Source organism: Spermophilus citellus (genome assembly GCF_964194105.1).
Source record: "Spermophilus citellus genome assembly, chromosome: 15".
Taxonomy (NCBI): domain Eukaryota; kingdom Metazoa; phylum Chordata; class Mammalia; order Rodentia; family Sciuridae; genus Spermophilus; species Spermophilus citellus.
In genome coordinates this window covers 19,376,663-19,393,699 of record NC_138195.1, presented here as the reverse complement: position 1 = coordinate 19,393,699, position 17,037 = coordinate 19,376,663, and the positions used below count along the sequence as shown (strand labels likewise).

At 44.4% G+C, this 17,037-nt stretch overlaps 1 protein-coding gene across 1 annotated transcript in view; it reads left to right on the top strand.

Annotated features, from left to right (window-relative positions):
• Positions 1-287: 287 nt before the first annotated feature.
• FRMPD2 (FERM and PDZ domain containing 2) overlaps positions 288-17,037 on the top strand; it is a gene marked incomplete at both ends in the record, with an annotated part of 94,985 nt that continues 78,235 nt past the window's right edge. The window contains 7 exons of the mRNA XM_081268635.1: positions 288-411; positions 2,440-2,597; positions 7,145-7,210; positions 9,456-9,647; positions 12,401-12,533; positions 13,270-13,357; positions 15,596-15,731. Of these exons, the coding sequence (XP_081124761.1) occupies positions 288-411; positions 2,440-2,597; positions 7,145-7,210; positions 9,456-9,647; positions 12,401-12,533; positions 13,270-13,357; positions 15,596-15,731 (897 nt within the window). The remainder of the gene's footprint in view (positions 412-2,439; positions 2,598-7,144; positions 7,211-9,455; positions 9,648-12,400; positions 12,534-13,269; positions 13,358-15,595; positions 15,732-17,037) is intronic.

The following is a 17,037-nucleotide window of genomic DNA, read 5'->3' as shown; positions in this document are numbered from 1 at the left end:
CCCTGAGGAGGGGATCCTGTCCTGGTTCATTCATTCATTCATTTACTTAACCTTTTGCTTAGAAGTTGATTTGTCTATTCACTCATCCACCAACCAGCATCTGGGCCAGCCCCTCAGTGGACATCCCTTTCACTTCTCAAGTCGGCTTGACCTGGTACCCTGCCCTGGGGATGCAGGTGATGAAAATATGGCATCCACGTACTTCAGAGGGGCTGGAATCACAAGAGTTGGCCCAGACGTGCTCGTGGACATTGCTGGGTCTCTGCCACATGTGTGTCTTTGCAGGCATGAGCCTGGCTTCTGTGACACTGGCCAGTGTCCTGCAGGTCAGGGGCGAAGCTCTGTCTGAGGAAGAACTCTGGTCCCTCTTGTCACTGGCTGCTGAACGGCTCCTGGAAGACCTTCACAATGGTAAGAGTTTGGGGCAGTGAAGCCACAGGGAACTGAATGTGAAGCTTCCCATACAAGCATATTTTTGGCTGCTGCTTCTCAATTAGTTATTAGTCTGAAGTATTAAAATGAGCAGGCAAATGGCACCCTCCACACAGCTACTTTGGGAGACTAGCCTGTCTCTTGGACCCATGCCATGTGGCAGAGTCAGAAGGCCTTGCTTCTGCCTTGGTACTTGCATGGTGCTTTGGGAGGTGCTGGCTGGAGCCATGTAGGCCTCTTATGGTTTAGACATGAGGTGTCTCCCCAAAAGCTCATGTGTGAGACAATGCAAGAAAGTTTAGAGGTGAAGTGATTGGGTTGTGAGAGTTTTCACCCAATCAGTACATTAATCCACTAATAAGGATTAACTGAGGCAGGTAGGGAGTGGGTGGAGGAGGTGGGTCATTGGGGATGGGCCTTTGGGGCATGCATTTTGTTCTTGGTGAGCAGAGTTCTCTCTCTGCTTCCTGATTCTCAAGTCCTGAGCTGCTTTCCTCCTTCTCACCTTTACGACATGATGTTTTGCTTTATCTCGGGCCCAGAGCAATGGAGTTGGCCATTTATGGACTGATGCCTCTGAAACTGTGAGCCCCAAATAAACTTTTCCTATTATATGTTGTTTTTGTTAGGACTTTTGGTCACAGTGGTGAAAAAGCTGGCCTTCTTCCATCTCTTGGGCTAATTGGGCACAACTAGAGATGGGAGGCGGAGGATAGTCACCCTGGATACCCCCATACTCTGTCAGATGGTGTAATAGTCCTGTGTCCTTCCAGAAGAGAGAACACGCACTGTGGTCTAAATAGGGGAGGTTATTAAGAGTTACTGAAAGATATATAAGAGTAACTGAAAGATATAAGAAAATTATTCATGGTGCCCTCGGACTGAGAAAGGTACCCAGTGAGGAACAGACTTTGAAGGCAGGTTCTGTCCCCAGGTTGGGTTTCGGGCCTGCTGGGGGAGCTGTGCTTGCAGATCATGGTGATGAAGTTCACTGGCTTGCTTAGTGGGGATTGGTCTGTAGTCATGGCTCAGGTGGGGAACAGGCAATTGCCAACTGTGGCCGAGGGAGTGGAAGGTTGGGGTGATGGCAGGCTCAGGTGAGCAGGAATCCCTTGTGGGCAGGAGAGAATGAGCCTGCACCATTTGTATAGATAAGTTAAAGAGAAGGGGATCATGTGGCAAGGTTAGGCCTTGAGAGTGACCCAGGGACCTTGTTGTCCTGGGCCTGAGTCCAGGACTGTGCCATCATCTGGTGGTCACTGCTGACCACAGCCAACAGAAGGAGAGCACTAGTGTCCGGTGATGACTCTTCTGTCTCCTCTACTGAGAAGGTTGTCATGGTGCTGTAAATGTTAGGAGATTTGTGTAAGGGAAGAATTTGTGAATGGAAGAATGAATTTGAGCTGTGAGGCATTAAATTGGTAACTGAAACAAACACTGAGAGCCCATACTCTGCTGTCAATTCATCAGTCCTACATGCTTGGCAGCGACAGTGCATGCAGCAGAGGCTGTCAGCACGTTACCACACATGCTCCATGCCAGAGACTGTTCCAGTCTGGCAGGTAGATGGAGGCTGTTAACTTATGCCTTTGAATTCATCTTCTTCCTGAGGCCTCACTCTCTTTTCCCTGCCCTAGAGGTTTTGACAAACAGATACAGAGCTCCCAGAAGACCAGCTGCCTTGGGTTCTGGTCTGGCTGCAGAGAATTCAGGCTTTGCCAGTTTCCAGTAGGACTTGACCTTTTTTTATCTTTTGCTTTGAAACTCTCAGTCCACTGATGAATTTGGTTGCAGGTGCTCAATTCCTGGCCATGGTCATAGCCATCTTTAGTAATCGATGCTCCCTTTCAGAAGAATTGAATTAATTCAGTTCTGTGTCTCCCCGAGGTCTTGCTCACGGTCTACCCTAGAGATAGTTATTTCAAGGCACTTACCAGACACAGTCCCACAGCTGGCTCTCCAGATGGTGGCCCTTTCTCCATACCCCTATCGCTGACTTGCTTTCAGATTCTTCGGATTATGTGGTCTGCCCCTGGTCAGCCCTGCTTTCTGCAACTGGAAGTCTTTCATTCCAAGACCGTGTTTCTCACATAGAAGCTGCTCCTTTCAAGGCCCCTGAATTGCTACAGGGGCAAGGTGAGGATGAGCTGCTTGATGTGTCACAGGTAAGATGTGTGGCCTCTCTGTCGTACCTGTCTCCTGTCCCCTGGGAATGGCTCTGTTAATGGGCAGTACTCCCTGTTCCCAGTTCCATCCCAAGGCGCCTGATTCTACCTTGAGGCAGAGTGGGTATTAATGGTTTGGATATTAGCTGTTCCCAAAGAGGCTTCTGTTATTAATGCAGGAATATTCAGAGGTGAAATTATTAGATTATGAAGGATGAGACCTCATCAATCCATCCTAGTTTGAATGGACTAACTGGGTGGTCACTGTAGGCAGGTGGGCATATCTGGAGGAGGTGGGTCACTGGGGATGTGCCCTGGAAGGATGCATCTTCTCTGTGGCCCCTTTCTTTCCTTGCTCTACTTTCTGGCTGCCATCAACACAGCAGCACCCCTCCACCATGCCCTTCCTCTATGATGTACTGCCTCACTTTGGGTCCTGAGCAACGGAGCTGGCCCCTCATGGACTGAACCTCTAAAACTGTGAGACAAAATAAATGTTTCCTCTTTTAAGTGTCCTTGCCAAGTATTTTTGTCCCAGTGACAAAAAGCTAACTAACACAAGTAGATTTAAAGAATGTTGTTCTCAGGTTTTTTTTTTTTTTTTTTTTTGCCAGCTCTTGGGTAGGGGCAAGTCAAATTTGTAGAGCCCAAGCTTCTACGTCTGTATAGTGGGGTAATATGACATAGACGATCTGGCTATTATCAACATTCAAAACGAAGTACCCTAAAAGTTAGGAGTAAAAGGTCTGTCTGTTGTTGCCACTGGCAGAATGAAGAAAGAACAGAAAAATAAATGACCCAAGTCCCCAACTAGGAATCCTCAGGCCCAAGTAAAGAGATTCGGCTGTAGCAATGTTCAGCATTGTGTTGTTGACATCAGTTGAAAGTTGGAAACAAGATGAATGATCAGTTGAGAGCGGATATGAGAATAAGCATTAAAATGAGACTGCTGTAGAAGTGCATTCAATGACTTGGAAATAAATTCAATATATGCATTGATATATGCATACACAATGTGATCCAAGTTTGCAGAGAGAGAAAAAAGAGAGAGAGAGAGGAAGTTCTAAAACACATGCACCACCAAGTTGTCTGGAGGGATTATTTCTGGATGGCAATATCAATGGAGATTTTTGGCTTTCCTACAGGGAACATGTTTTCCTTCTGAACTGCAAAAGTTCCAGTAGACAGTAGTTTCAATTAAAAAAAAAAAAAGAAAATCAAAGTGAGAATGATATAAGGCAGACACACAGCACTGGGAAGGGCATAGTAGGTGTTTAAGGAACCAGTTCTATTCTTTCTTCCATGTTCTTTCATGGGAAGAGTGCAGATCTGGAAATGATGCTCCTCTCAGGAGCCATGCTGGAACTGGAGATGCTTTTCTTTTGGGCTCCAAGAAGAAGAGAATGTGACCTCAGTGGTTTCCAGGTTTGGTTTGTCAGAGTCCATGTGTCTCCTATTCATATCACAGCAGTGAAAACATCACCATTGTAATAACCCTGGCTCTGTCACCCCAACAGCCGTTGTCCCTGTACTTCTGGCACATATACCTTTCCCTGAACTGCTAGCATCCCAGAGGTGAATCACTAGACACCTGGGTCAGACACAAACTTGGGTGCCACTCAGATTTATTCTGCTTGGTCCAGGATGCACACATGCCAGTTCTTCTCCTGTGCTATGGACTTGCTAAGATGTGTCATGCTCAGTCCTGGGGTCTGGCTTTCTGAGCCACCGGTAAAGAGAAGTGCCAGGCAGTCTGAAAATGTCCGGGAGCCAGGCACAACTTCCAGAGAAGTCCTGAGATACAGGAAGCCAAGTCTGCTGCACTTCCTGCTATTCTTTCATGGGAAAAATGTGTATCTGGAAATGCTGTTTCTCTCAGGAACTCCCTGCTGGCTCTGTGGTCAGCATGGTGAAGCTGCATATGCCCTTGCTTCCCTTCTCCTTTTTTCTCTCACTCTCATTGCTCTGGGGTGACAGCTTCTGTATGAGGTATCAGTGCCCTGCTTTCTAAACAGTTCTTGACTGCTCCCGGGGTGCTTTCCTGTCCCTCCCAGGACTCCCTGGTGAAGCATAGGTACTGCCTTCCCAACTTCAGTTTGGCCTCCACTGAGTCCCTTGGGAAGGTCTAGTCACTCCTCTGCCCTTGAACTAGAGAAACACATGCTGCCCTGCTGCACAATTTCCTCCATGAGCCCCTAGGCTAAATGAATAGAGCAAGCTCAGAACTGGGTATAGATACGTGACTCAGAGTCTGGGTCAGGCAGAGAAGGGCCAGTTGAACTGGACAAGGGCCAGTGTGGAGAAGGACTAAGTTCTGAAAGAGCCAGACAGCTATTTTGGTTGGTTGCTTGACCTCTAAGCATGACACATGGTGAATGCCTTAAAGGACCAGAAGACTCAAGCACTGTTAATTAGGCCAAGAGGCAGGGTTACCTGGTCATTGATCTCTTACAGGATCCCTAAAGCTCAGTTCTGTTACCCACTATCCTCCATGCATCACACAGCTCTCTCTTTATCCAACTTGCACAGGTCTGTGAAGGGTGGGATGACATTCAGGAGAGTGTCCCCAGGAATGGCTGTGCCTGATCCTCCTCCTATCCTGGGTCCTGCTCTAAGGTTAGGACAATGTACAGGGACTCCTCTCTTTGACTAATATCCCTCTCTGACCAGTACACGGAGCTATTTCCCTCACTGCTTGGAGTCTTATCCCAGGTATAGGTGGAAGATGTGGGCAAGTGTCTAACTACAAATCACCTTTGCTGTCAGTACCCCTCCTGTGCATGGCAGATGTTACCAGTCAGTCATGGTTTCTTTCCCACTGAGTCAGGAGTTGTTTTCAAAATCTGTCTCACTGCCTTTCTGCAGTCAGCGTCTACCAGTGGGCTGGATTTAATATTTGGGATGTACCCTGTTGTCACTGTGGCCTGGCTTGGCCCTAGGACACTTTAGGACAGAGCCCTTGGAATCCAGGAAAGTTCCCAGGATTGATCAGGGCCTCTGGCTGTGCTCAGGGTGCTATTCCCATGTCTGCTTTTATGGTTATTTCCCTGGAAATGAGTATAACTTGTGAACTTCCCTGAATGTTATCTAGTCTCATTCATTCCAGGGCTGGTGGCTGGGTTAAGGATTCAATTTCAAAGACAAGAGCTAATCAGCCCAGGTGACATGGAACACACATCTTGACCTTGTCATGTGGAAAACCAAAACCACTGTTAGACCAGCAGGCTGCTTAAGCAACTATGTTTTCACATGCCGTGTTTCGTGTCCTTCAATGTCCCTCCTCCAAAGGCCCCTAAACCTTTTCCTTAGAAAAGATCAAATGTATGAAATATGATATGTCAAGAGCTATGTAATGTTTTGAACAACTAATAATAAATAAAAAGAAATAAGTACTTGTTTTTGAAAGCCATCAAGTTGTAACATGATTTGTTACCCAGGATAAACTGATTCCATAGACAAAAAAAAAAAAAAAAAAAAGAAAGAAAAGATCTTAGGGGCAAATGGCCTTTTAAATTATAATAGAAGCCCCACTACACTATAAAAATGAAGTCATTCAGGACTACTATGATTCGGAGGTGACTCAGGTGGCTCAGGGCAGGAGCTCTATGACCTAGCTTCAAGTCCAGGTTTGAGTCTTATTGGGCAAATTTACTAGCTTGCCTTTGCTTTAGTTTTCTCCTCTGTAAAATGGGGACAATTAAATACCTGCCTCAAAGTATTGTTGTGAGGAATAAAAAAATTTATATAAATGAAATATTTAATAGGGCTTGCTATATTGTGAATGCTCCGTGTTCAATAAAAACAATAATGAGAATGGCAATTGTTGTTATTGTCTCCAAGAACTTTTTACTTGATCTTCATGAGTATTGAGGCATAATATTTGATTTACAGATAAAAATAGGCTCAGAGAAATCAGAAAATGTTCTTTCCAATATACAATGTTTCTTTTTGACAAGATATGGTGCGTTTTAATCAGCATGGTGTATAATATTTCATGTATCGATAGATTCAGCTATTAGAAACAGCTTAAAATATAATGGCTAGAGCCATAGATATACATTATTAGTTACTTAACAAGTCTAGGGACTGGTCAACAACTCAGTAATGCCATCAAGGATTCAGTCTGTATATTTCCATCTTACCCTAATCTGCTGGCTTTTTGTTCTTATGCCTGTTTCCTCATAGTCACAAGATGGTTGCTATGATTCCATATATCATATCAGTGTTCAAGGCAGAAACAAGGTGGAAAGTGTGGAACGAGTCATATATACTTGTTAGTAAAGCAGCAAAAAAAAAAATCTTTTTGGAAGCCCCTTAATATACTTTCCTTACATCTTTTGCCAAAATTTGGTGTTGTAGTTATTGCTAGAAAGCAAAATTCTGGCTTGATAGCCTCTAGTGTAGGAAGCAGAAAAGGAAGTACAGATGGTATTGGGCCAGCTAGAACATAGTATGTGTATATGCAGAAATAAAATTGTATTTGGCTTGCAGGACCTTAGAATAGCAGAGATGATTGAAAACTAATCACATGCTTTTCTTTTGGGCAGATGCATGTCTATTCTTTAGGAATGACTCTCTACTGGACAGCAGGGTTTCATGTCCCACCAAACCAGGTGTGTATATAACAACGCCCCAAGTCTTTCCAGGTCATGTCTTTGGATTAATTTACTGGTGTTGCTGGGCAGGGTCCACAGCTGTTGAGCATGGGTACTGTCACTCTTTCCTCCTATGTCCCAGGCAGGCATTGCCAATTGATCACACCGCATCTCCTTCTTGCTAGAACGTCCAGAAATAACCTCAGATACACTTGAGTCAGCTACAAGTTTGGACTGGTGGAGAAGATGAGATTTATTTGCTATCTCCACTCAGATAAAGACATAAACTAGAGGATTTTACAGACACTGAAGATACAGTTATATATTTATTCATTTAGTTATGTACTAAAAGCCCTTCCTGAAGTGAGATGCTTTCCTGCAAAAAGGTTCCCTGCTCATCAAATGTGGAAAATGCTTCCTGCAACGTCTCTCAAAGATTTTTTTCAGAGTAGTTTATTAAAGACTGCGAGAAGGCTTAGAGCATACAGCCTTATAACCTTTGTTTAAGGTGGCATTTTATAATAGTTGTGTTTTTGTAAATTTTCACCTGACACTGTAAGAATTCCTTAGAAACTAGTGCTACAAGAGCATGTGCTGGAGAACCTGTACGGATGATACCACCCCTGTTTCCTTTCCTTCTTCCTCCTTCCCTTCTTCCTTCCCTGCCTCCTTTCCTTCTTTCTCCTTCCCTTCCTTCCTCCAATTCTCCTTTCTTCCTGCTTTACTTCCTTTCTTCCTTCCTTCCTCCCTCCCTCCCACCCTTGCCCTCTCCAATCCCAAATCCTAGTGATTCCTGGTGCTCTTTTGTAAACAGACCTATTCACAACCCTTCTTTCATGAAATCTTTGGTATCTCCAGGATACCCAAAGATTACATTCTAGCCTTTCAGCAGGACCCACATGGAGGCCAGAACTGGGCTCCTACCTGAACGATTCTTCTCTGGTTCTCCGCACTCCTCAGGATTAGCTCCATGGGTGTATGAATATGGTCCTGTGCTAGATATAATGCTGTGTTATCACCATCTTGAAAGTCTTAATAATTTGGATCAAGGGGTCCCACATTGTCATTTTGCCACAGGCCCTAATCCTGCCCATGGTCCCTTGCTTTCAGACAGTGGCACCTCTGTGCCCACGCCCACACTGCTCCTTCTGTTCACAGCTCACTCCCCACTTTCCTTGTAATGAGTCCCTGTGTGCACACTGGTATCAGCCTGGGTCAGGTCCCTGTCTCTGTGTTATCACAGTTCTGTTCTTCCCTAGGCCAAGCTTTTATTTTTCTGTGCTGCCCTCATCTCTTTAAGTAATGATCTTTCTTATTGGAATTTGATCTTGAAAGTAGGGACCATCTGGAATAACTGTCCAGTTTCAGAGACACACACAGAGACCTCCAATTTGCTGTGTGAGTATAAAACTTGGTAGCCTGGCTTCCCTTGAAGATGGCACCTCAGAGGATGCTTCCTGCCTGACATGACACTGCAGCCTTTCTGCCAAATGACTTTCAGAGTGGTTGAGTGGGAGAAACAGTCAAATGATGTTGTTATTCATGATGATGATGATGATGATGATGATGATGATGGTGATTTGCAGTGCTGGGAATGGAACCTAGGGTTTCTTATAGATTAGGATATGTTCTGCCACTGAGCGAGACCCCCAGCCCCTAACAGAGATTGAACCTGAATTTGAGACCTTCCTCATATAAATGGTGGTCACGTCAATGCATGATGGAAGTGGTTATAAGAGACTTAGCTTTTCTTTTGCTTGACATGTGCCTGTGGCATAAAGTTCAACCAACGATGACTGAGCACATGGGCTGCTGCCTGTGACTCCAATGTTTGTAGGCTCCTGGAGTTCAAGATCTAGGGGAAAGGACTTGAGTCTTACCTGAATAATTAGTCAGGCTGCCCAGGTGACCATGAGTAAAAGACTGATCTCTGGTCTGATCCAGGGTGCTTGGCACAGGTGTAACTCCATCATGTCCAGCACCTGTTTTTTTACCAGTATTCTAAGCACATGTCAGGCTGAAGCATATCTGAGATTAAAGAGCAGCACACTTTGCACAATGGAGGCAGAAATAACTGCTCTGCATCATGTGGCCTCGATGAAGAATCTCATGTTCACCTAAGCTCTCAGAAGGAGCAGGCACCTGCGCTGGTGGTAATGAAGGATCCTTTTCCATTAGTCCCCTGGGCGCACCTGACACAGTATTGCTCAGCAGCAGCTGCTCTAGCTGTGCTGTGCTTCTCACTACCCTGTATGCTCTGCAGCCCTTGCAGCTCCATGAGCCCTTGCACTCCATCCTTCTGACCATGTGTGAAGACCAGCCCAGCAGGCGGCAGCCACTACAGTCAATTCTGGAAGCTTGTCGAGTCCATCAGGAAGAAGTGGCTGTGTACCCAGCTCCTGCCCGACTTCACGTCAGACGACTGGTGGGCCTGGTTCTGGGAACCATCTCTGAGGTCAGTATAGACCTGACATTTTCAACCTGGTAGCCAGCCACTAGCCATGTGTGGTGGTTGAAATTTAAATTAGTTAAATTATAATTAATTAAAATGAAACAAAATTAAAGATTCAAGGGTCTGGGTATGTGGCTAGTGGCAGAGTGCTTGCCTAACATGTGAAAGCTCTTGGTTTGATCCCTAGCACTGCAAAAAAAAAAAAAGTTCCTCCGTCACACTTGCTATATGTCAAGTGCTCAATTGCCACATGTAGCTGGTGACTACCCTATTGGACAGGGCAGATCTAGAACATTTTCATCATGGGTCATTGCAGTTCTATTGGGCAGTTCTGATGAAACCCTCAGGCAGGCCCTAATTCCTAACATGACTGAGGCCCTTGAAATCTTTTAAGTGCCTCTTTGCATAAAACAGTCGTGCTTATGACCTGTGATTCAGATCTCTAATTAAAATACAACTCAGCCTCATCTGACCTTGACCACACCCGCCCTCTGTGATCTTATTCCTGGGGAAGTCCCTTTGCTACCCTTGTCTGACTGTGCTGCTTGATGCCTTGCCCATCCCCAGTGTCCAGCCAGGGGCCTGGCACATGGCAGTATCTGGCTTAGGTCTTTTTCCCTTCAAGCTAATCCAGAGACTGAGATTTCTGTGCAAGTTATTTATTGGGAAAATGTTCCTAAGAGAGGGTAATGATGGGAAGTCAGTGGGATTAGGCACAAGCTGAACAAGGAAGTGGACTCAGCTGAAGATAGCATCCACCTGACCCCTGGGGAGATCCAGGGCAGGAATGGCACCTGAAGTTGGTTCTCCTTGAAGCCAGGGTAGAGATCAAGCAGGGTGGGACAAGTGATGTACTCATGTTACAAAGTGTAACAAGGCTGGCTGGGTTCCTTCCTTTCTTCCATCTTTCCTTCCTTCTTCTTTCCTTCCTTTTTCTTTCTTCCAGATGAGCTCTCACCACCTTGCCCCAGGTTGGCCTTGAGCTCATTTCTCTCACTGTAGCTTTCTGAGTAGCTGGGATCATTAATGTGCATCACCATGCCTGGATTTATAAGGAAGTTTTCACCATAGATGAAGTTCGGGAAGGCTAAGCTAGAGACCAACCGGGCAGCTGCACTTGTCCAGGGACAAGTTGGAGCCCAGACCAAGGTTAATGCAGGGGTCATGTAGGTCATGTAGGTTAATGTAGGGAGATGAAGGGACAGCTGACTAGGGCACAGTCAAGTCAGTCAGTAAAAGCCTCTTCCATCCCTAGCATCCTTCTTGGACCCCTTTTCTCCTACATATGAACATGTAGCTTCTGCTAATTAGGTCAGAAGATTTTTTGAGTTTTTAGTTAGTTTTATACTAAAATGAGTTCACCCTAAAATCTTCAATTACATTTCACTAATGCTGTGTTATTTGTAGGTATTTTTCCCTTTTCATATTTCTGACAAAGAAAAATTTGTGTCCTATCATCCTTAACATGTTAAATCTCTTGTTCAAAACCTGTTATGTGACACACAAAGCAGCATGAGACACCATCTCTTCACTCAAGTAACAAGGATGTAGTTGTGACAATTAAACATATGAAAAGCTCCCATCCTCTGTTCGTCCATTTCCAACTCATGAAGGCACTTCTCATTATGCTGGGACTCTACCTGTGCTAGTTCACCCTCTGTCTAGAATCTGCACTCTGCTCTCCATGCCAGCAGACTGTTCCTTTTTTTTTTGTACCAGGGATTGAATTCAGGGGCACTCCACTACTGAGCCACATTCCCAGCCCTATTTTGTATTTTATTTAGAGTCAGAGTCTCACTGAGTTGCTTAGTGCCTTGCCATTACTGAGGCTGACTTTGAACTTGCGATCCTTCTGCCTCAGCCTCCTGCCCTGCAGACCTTTCCTTTCTGATAATGATCACTTTCCTTATCATTGTCAAGGTCTAATACTCCATGCAAATTTTCCCCTATGCAAGAATGCATGCCTACATTGCTATGGGCTAGAAGATTTTGTAGGGGAAAGGGGTTTATTTATTTGAAAGACAGTATAGTCTATCCTCCAATGGTGTGTCATTGTCCTTGGACAGACACTGCATTGACCTATGGCATTTCCACAGAATAAACTTCAATCTCTTATTCAGCATTAATGCACTGCGCCAGGTGAGCTGCAATGGTGCATAACACAGCAATGTAGGAGAAGCAGGCAAACTCAAGGTAATGTAGTGTAACAGAGAGAGATGTGAGTAGAACAATAAAGAAAGATCATCAGCTGGGCATGGTGGTACATGGCTGTAATCCTAGCAGCTCCAGAGGCTGAGGTAAGAGGACAGCAAATTTAAAGTCAGCCTCAGCAACTTAGCAAGGCCCTAAGCAACTTAGTGAGACCGTGTCTCAAAATAAAAATATGAAAAGGCTGGAGATGTTGCTCAGTGGTTATGCACTCCTGGGTTCAATTCCTGGTGCCAAAAAAAAAAAAAAAAAAAAAGAAAAGAAATAGTGGTCAGAGGGACTGAGGTGAAGAGAATTAGAAGTGGAGAGGACACAGATCTGGGTCTTAAAGGCACAGAGGAAGATGCATGAGAAAGGCACAAATGTGAATGACTCACCTCTCGGGTGCTTGTGGGTGGTGAGTCAGGGCATGTTCTGGTTGCTGGAGATGTAATATTAGGCTCCTGCAATGTAGGATAATTCTACTGACTTAGCTTGACCAGGTAGTTTGTATGTATCTATGTGTCTCCTGACCTTGGGTTTGGATGTGCGATGACTTTGGCCCTCAGATGGAGAGAAGAGTTGTGGAAGAAAGCACCTGCATGCAGCAGAGCCGAAGTTACCTGCTCAGGAAGAGGCTGCAAGGGACAAGCAGCGAGAGCCCAATGGCACCGGCCCTGGAGTGTCTGAATCTTCTCAGAGGTGGGTGAGATGCCCTGAGCATTTTTTGCATGGGTCACTGGTGCTCTTTCTATTGTTCCCTGCCCTGTGTGGTCCAGGCATCCCTGTGTGGTAACAGATAAAAACTGGCCATGCCTTTCTTTTATCAAGCCCTGGGAGAGAAGCATTTGAGCTCAGTTCTCATCTATGTCCACAGGAAAGGTTTTATAATTTAACATTTATGTCCAATGTTAACTTTTAAAATAGAAGAAGTCTAACTGTCCAAATTGATGAGAACCTATTAAAACAAGCAACAAAAAGATAAACTTAAAAAATGACTTTCTAACTGGAATGAAAGGAAAGGAACTTGTGAAGATTTTTTTGGTTACTATTCTAGTTATGTTAAAAGAATGGCTTTTAAAATAACCTTCAAATCTTCTTCTGTTCTCTACTTTTCAACTGAATCTGAGCTTGCTTGCTTTATTTATATGTTTTTGATTAAAGTTATCATTTTTTCCTCTCTAAAACAGGGTGTTCTTTTGTTCTTTACCATTAGACTTTATATTCCATTGTAACACTACCTCCCCATAATTCCCTCTGGTCCCCATGACTGTCATTTCCATTTTTGATATATGAGAATACAGACTCAGAGATTCAGTAATTCCACCAAGGGCCCACAGTTAATGAACTGTGATATTATCCACAATGTGGGATGCCTGATTCCGGAAAGCCAGACCCTTTGCCTCTGCCCATGCTCTCTACCAGGCTGTTTGGTTAGTTTCAGACAGAAGTACAGAGACCCAGAGCTCCCTGGAGCCACGCTGGAGTACTTCGGCACACAGTCGCTGCAGCCTCTTTGTTAACAGGTGAGCTTCAAGGTGCTCAGGGTGCTGTGAACTTGGTATGGGATGTTGGTGTGAGGCACCTGTATTCTGTGCCTTTACTGATTACTGATGAGAAGCCTCTTGCTTTTTCAGAACATGCCTGCCTTTTCCATCAGCAACCTCAAATATGTTTAAGCAGCTATGAAGCCAAGGTGCCAAAGGGCCTGGTGGCAACTGTGCCATTGGCCGCCTTGTCTCCCCTGGTAAACATGTTCAGGCTCAAAGATGGAACAATAACCTGCCTCAGTGTTGTTGCAATTATCCACTGCCACATCTGCCACAGAACTAACGTGCACACAGCACAGTGTCATTTAGCTCCTTATTCTTCAGGTTTGTAATTTAGGCTATGGTTAGCTCAGAAGTCTTTTGGACTTTGCTGGGTCCTCTCCTGCAACTGTGATCAGCTAGGCAGCTTTGCCCCTGGAGATGGCTGGCTGTGTCTCGGGGACCCTAGGTCTTCTTCACCAACAAGCCAGGCTGGAGTTGTTTAAATGACAGTGGCAGAGGGAGAGGGGTGGTGTGGGTACAAGGCTCCTAGAACTGGCACCCACCACTTCCACCTTATTCCATTGGCCAGATCAAGCCAAAGGCCAGCCCAGATTCAAGGGATGGCTAAAAAGAATTCCACTTCTTGACAGGAGAAGGATATAAATTCATTTCAAAGGGCAGGGAGAAGAATGTGACCATTTTGCAACCAGTCTAACACTGATACTTAAGTTGTGTCAAATCCTACAGGGCTGTAACTTGGACATTTTGAAGTTTAGAGGATTTGGTATTGCATATTGATTTGTTGAGGAGAATGGTGTTGGTATCTATTGTCCAACCAAGGGCTTTTGTCATGCTTATTACATCCACAGTTGGGACCTTGACCAGATGTTATAAAGTTCACCTTGAAATGATTTTTCCTGCCATTTAAAACTTTTTTTTTAACAAAAGGAGCTTTTACAACCCCAACATAGCCATTTGTTATTTAATGATGGGATATATTTGAGAAATGCATCATTAGGCATTTCATTGTTGGGCAAACATCATAGGAGGCACTTACACAAACCTAGATGGTATAGCCTGTTACACCATATGGTGTGTGTATACCCAAAATGATATATATGTATTGTATATAATATGTATCATATTATATAATGCCATATATAAACACACACACATATATACACACACAAATATGTAGTATTATATAGACTCCTAGGGTTGTGATGGATGAGGCAACATGAAATTAAACATAAGAGAAAATGATGCATTCAAGAAACATGGTAAGCTGGGCGTGGTGGTGCATGACTATAATCCCAGCAGCCAGGAGGCTGAGGCAGAAGGATTGCAAGTTCACTGCAGCAACTTAGAGAGGCCCTAAGCAACTCAGTGAGACCCTATCTCTAAATAAAATATAAAAAAGGGCTGGGAATGTGACTCAGTGATTAAGCATCCATGGGTTCAATCCCCAGTACAAAAAAAAAAAAAATCAAGAAGCACAGTAAGTACATGATGTAAGAGGTTGCTATGGGCATAATGTGGCATACAGTTTAACAGTAAACTCTTTTTTATAAGGAGGAGAACATTCTAAAATAACGATATGAAATATAGTAAATACATAAACCAGCAACATAGTCCTTTATTATCATTATCCATTATAATAATGGCACTGTATATAATTGTACAACTGGCAGCACAGCAAGTGTTTTTACACCAGCATCACCACAAAAACATAAAATGGTGTGCTACTGTGTATGGTGATTTTGGCCTTCCTAGGTAATAGGAAAATTTCAATTCCATTTTAATATTATGGGATCACTGTCATATATGCAGTCTGATGTCAACCAAAATATCATTTTGCAGTACATAACTATGTTTATTGTCAAGATATTTTGAACAATATATAAAATTTGAAGGAAAAAAGTCAGTACCCCTGGGATATCATGATCTGATCAGAGATTATTGGGGATCTGGGTCATAACCCCCAGAGCACACAGGCAGAGGGACCTGGAGTTGAAGGAGAAGAAGATTGTGGCCTTGTACCTCACTCCCTCCACCAAATTCCATGGATGTGCAGCCTTGACTTCTGCCAACCTCAGTTTCCCCTATAGGCATGGGATAAAGATAACATGAAATAGCAGGTGTACTCTTCCCAGCTAAGCTCCTGCACATGGTGGTTTTCATGGCATGGAAGCATGACTGTGTCAAGTACTTACCTCTTCTCTACCTGGCCAGCACTCTTGCAGGTACATTTCCCCATGACCAGCAGGAGGGCCAGCGGCTCTGCTCTGGGTCTGTGCTCTTGGCAGAAGCAGAAAATTCACAGCTGCCAGCTCCTTCTCAAAGGAATTTCCTTCAAAGAAAGAAAAAGGTGAGCAAAAGAGGGCTAGACACTCCCCTGGTGGGTTGAGCAGGTGGTTATGACACAGAGACAGAGACTGAAAATAGGTAGGGTCTTCCAGGCAGGATTCACAGAACTGAACTGACACAAATCTGTAATTTGCAATTCAGGGCATAGGTATTTGTTGAGTGGCCTCACTGGGCCAGGTTTTGCAATACATATTGTGTAGGATATCAAGTTGAAGATGCCAGGTTCATCTCTTAGGAAGTCTACAGCTACTGGTGTATAGGGCTGTAACAAAGCATGGAATATGATAAGGGAACTGATAAAGCAGAATGCACTTGTCACAGGTCTTCTAGACAGACAAAATGCAGAGGCACAGATTTGGAACTGCAGAGGGGTTGCTTCTCTAGGGAGAAGAGCATCTCCCTTTTGGTTTGCAAAGAGTAATAGGCTGAGGGGACATGTAGGGAGTTGAGGCCAGAGAGTGGCCAGGCCCACTTGTCCAAGTCTTGGAGGCCAGGCTAACAGAAAAGGTGGATATATCCTAGCACTGTAGCTCTGTTGAGGGATGAGGTTGCCAATTCTGCACTGAGAGGTGGGATCAGGGATGGGCCCAGAATGTACTTTCTGACCAAAAGGATCTTCTGGAAACAGCCCTGGGGCTGGCCATAGCCATTTTTTTTAAAATAAAAACCAAAGTCCTAGGTCAGATGCCTGACTGCAGAGGTCCCAACAAGCCAGGACTGGCCATTCAACCCAAAAATCAAACAGAAAAGGTGATGATAAAAAGCAGGAGAAGAACTTTAGTCAATATGGCCATATTGGAAAGGCACAGTGAGATCCAGCATCTCAACCTTGTCTTCAGGGTACTGAGAGGTGCTTTAGGTTTAAACAGAGGAAGTTTTGAGGCAGGGAGCAAGAAGTATGCATAATTAAGCAGCAATGGGCAAACTGTGATCTGGCTGATCATTCTCTCAGCTTTGGTTCTGCAAGGTGGCTCCAGAGAAGTCTTTAATTACTTGAGGGGAAAAATTCCAATTGTTGCTCAGGATGTTTATTCATCAGATCTGTGAGCCTGGGAGGGGGCAGCAAATTTCCCATGAGATGATTGCTCCTGCTTAAAGGAAGCAATCTCATCATGGGGTGATGTGCTTGCCTCCCTCAAATCCTGGCAGGTGTAGGACAATGACTGAAGAATTTTAGGCACCACCCCAAGGGTTTAAAGCAGGATTCTGCACATGTGCCTCAGTCCTGAAGGGGAATGAGATTGGTTAGGTCAGTTTAGGGCTCATAAATCTTGTTTTAGTAATTTTTACATGAATACTCTTTAAGT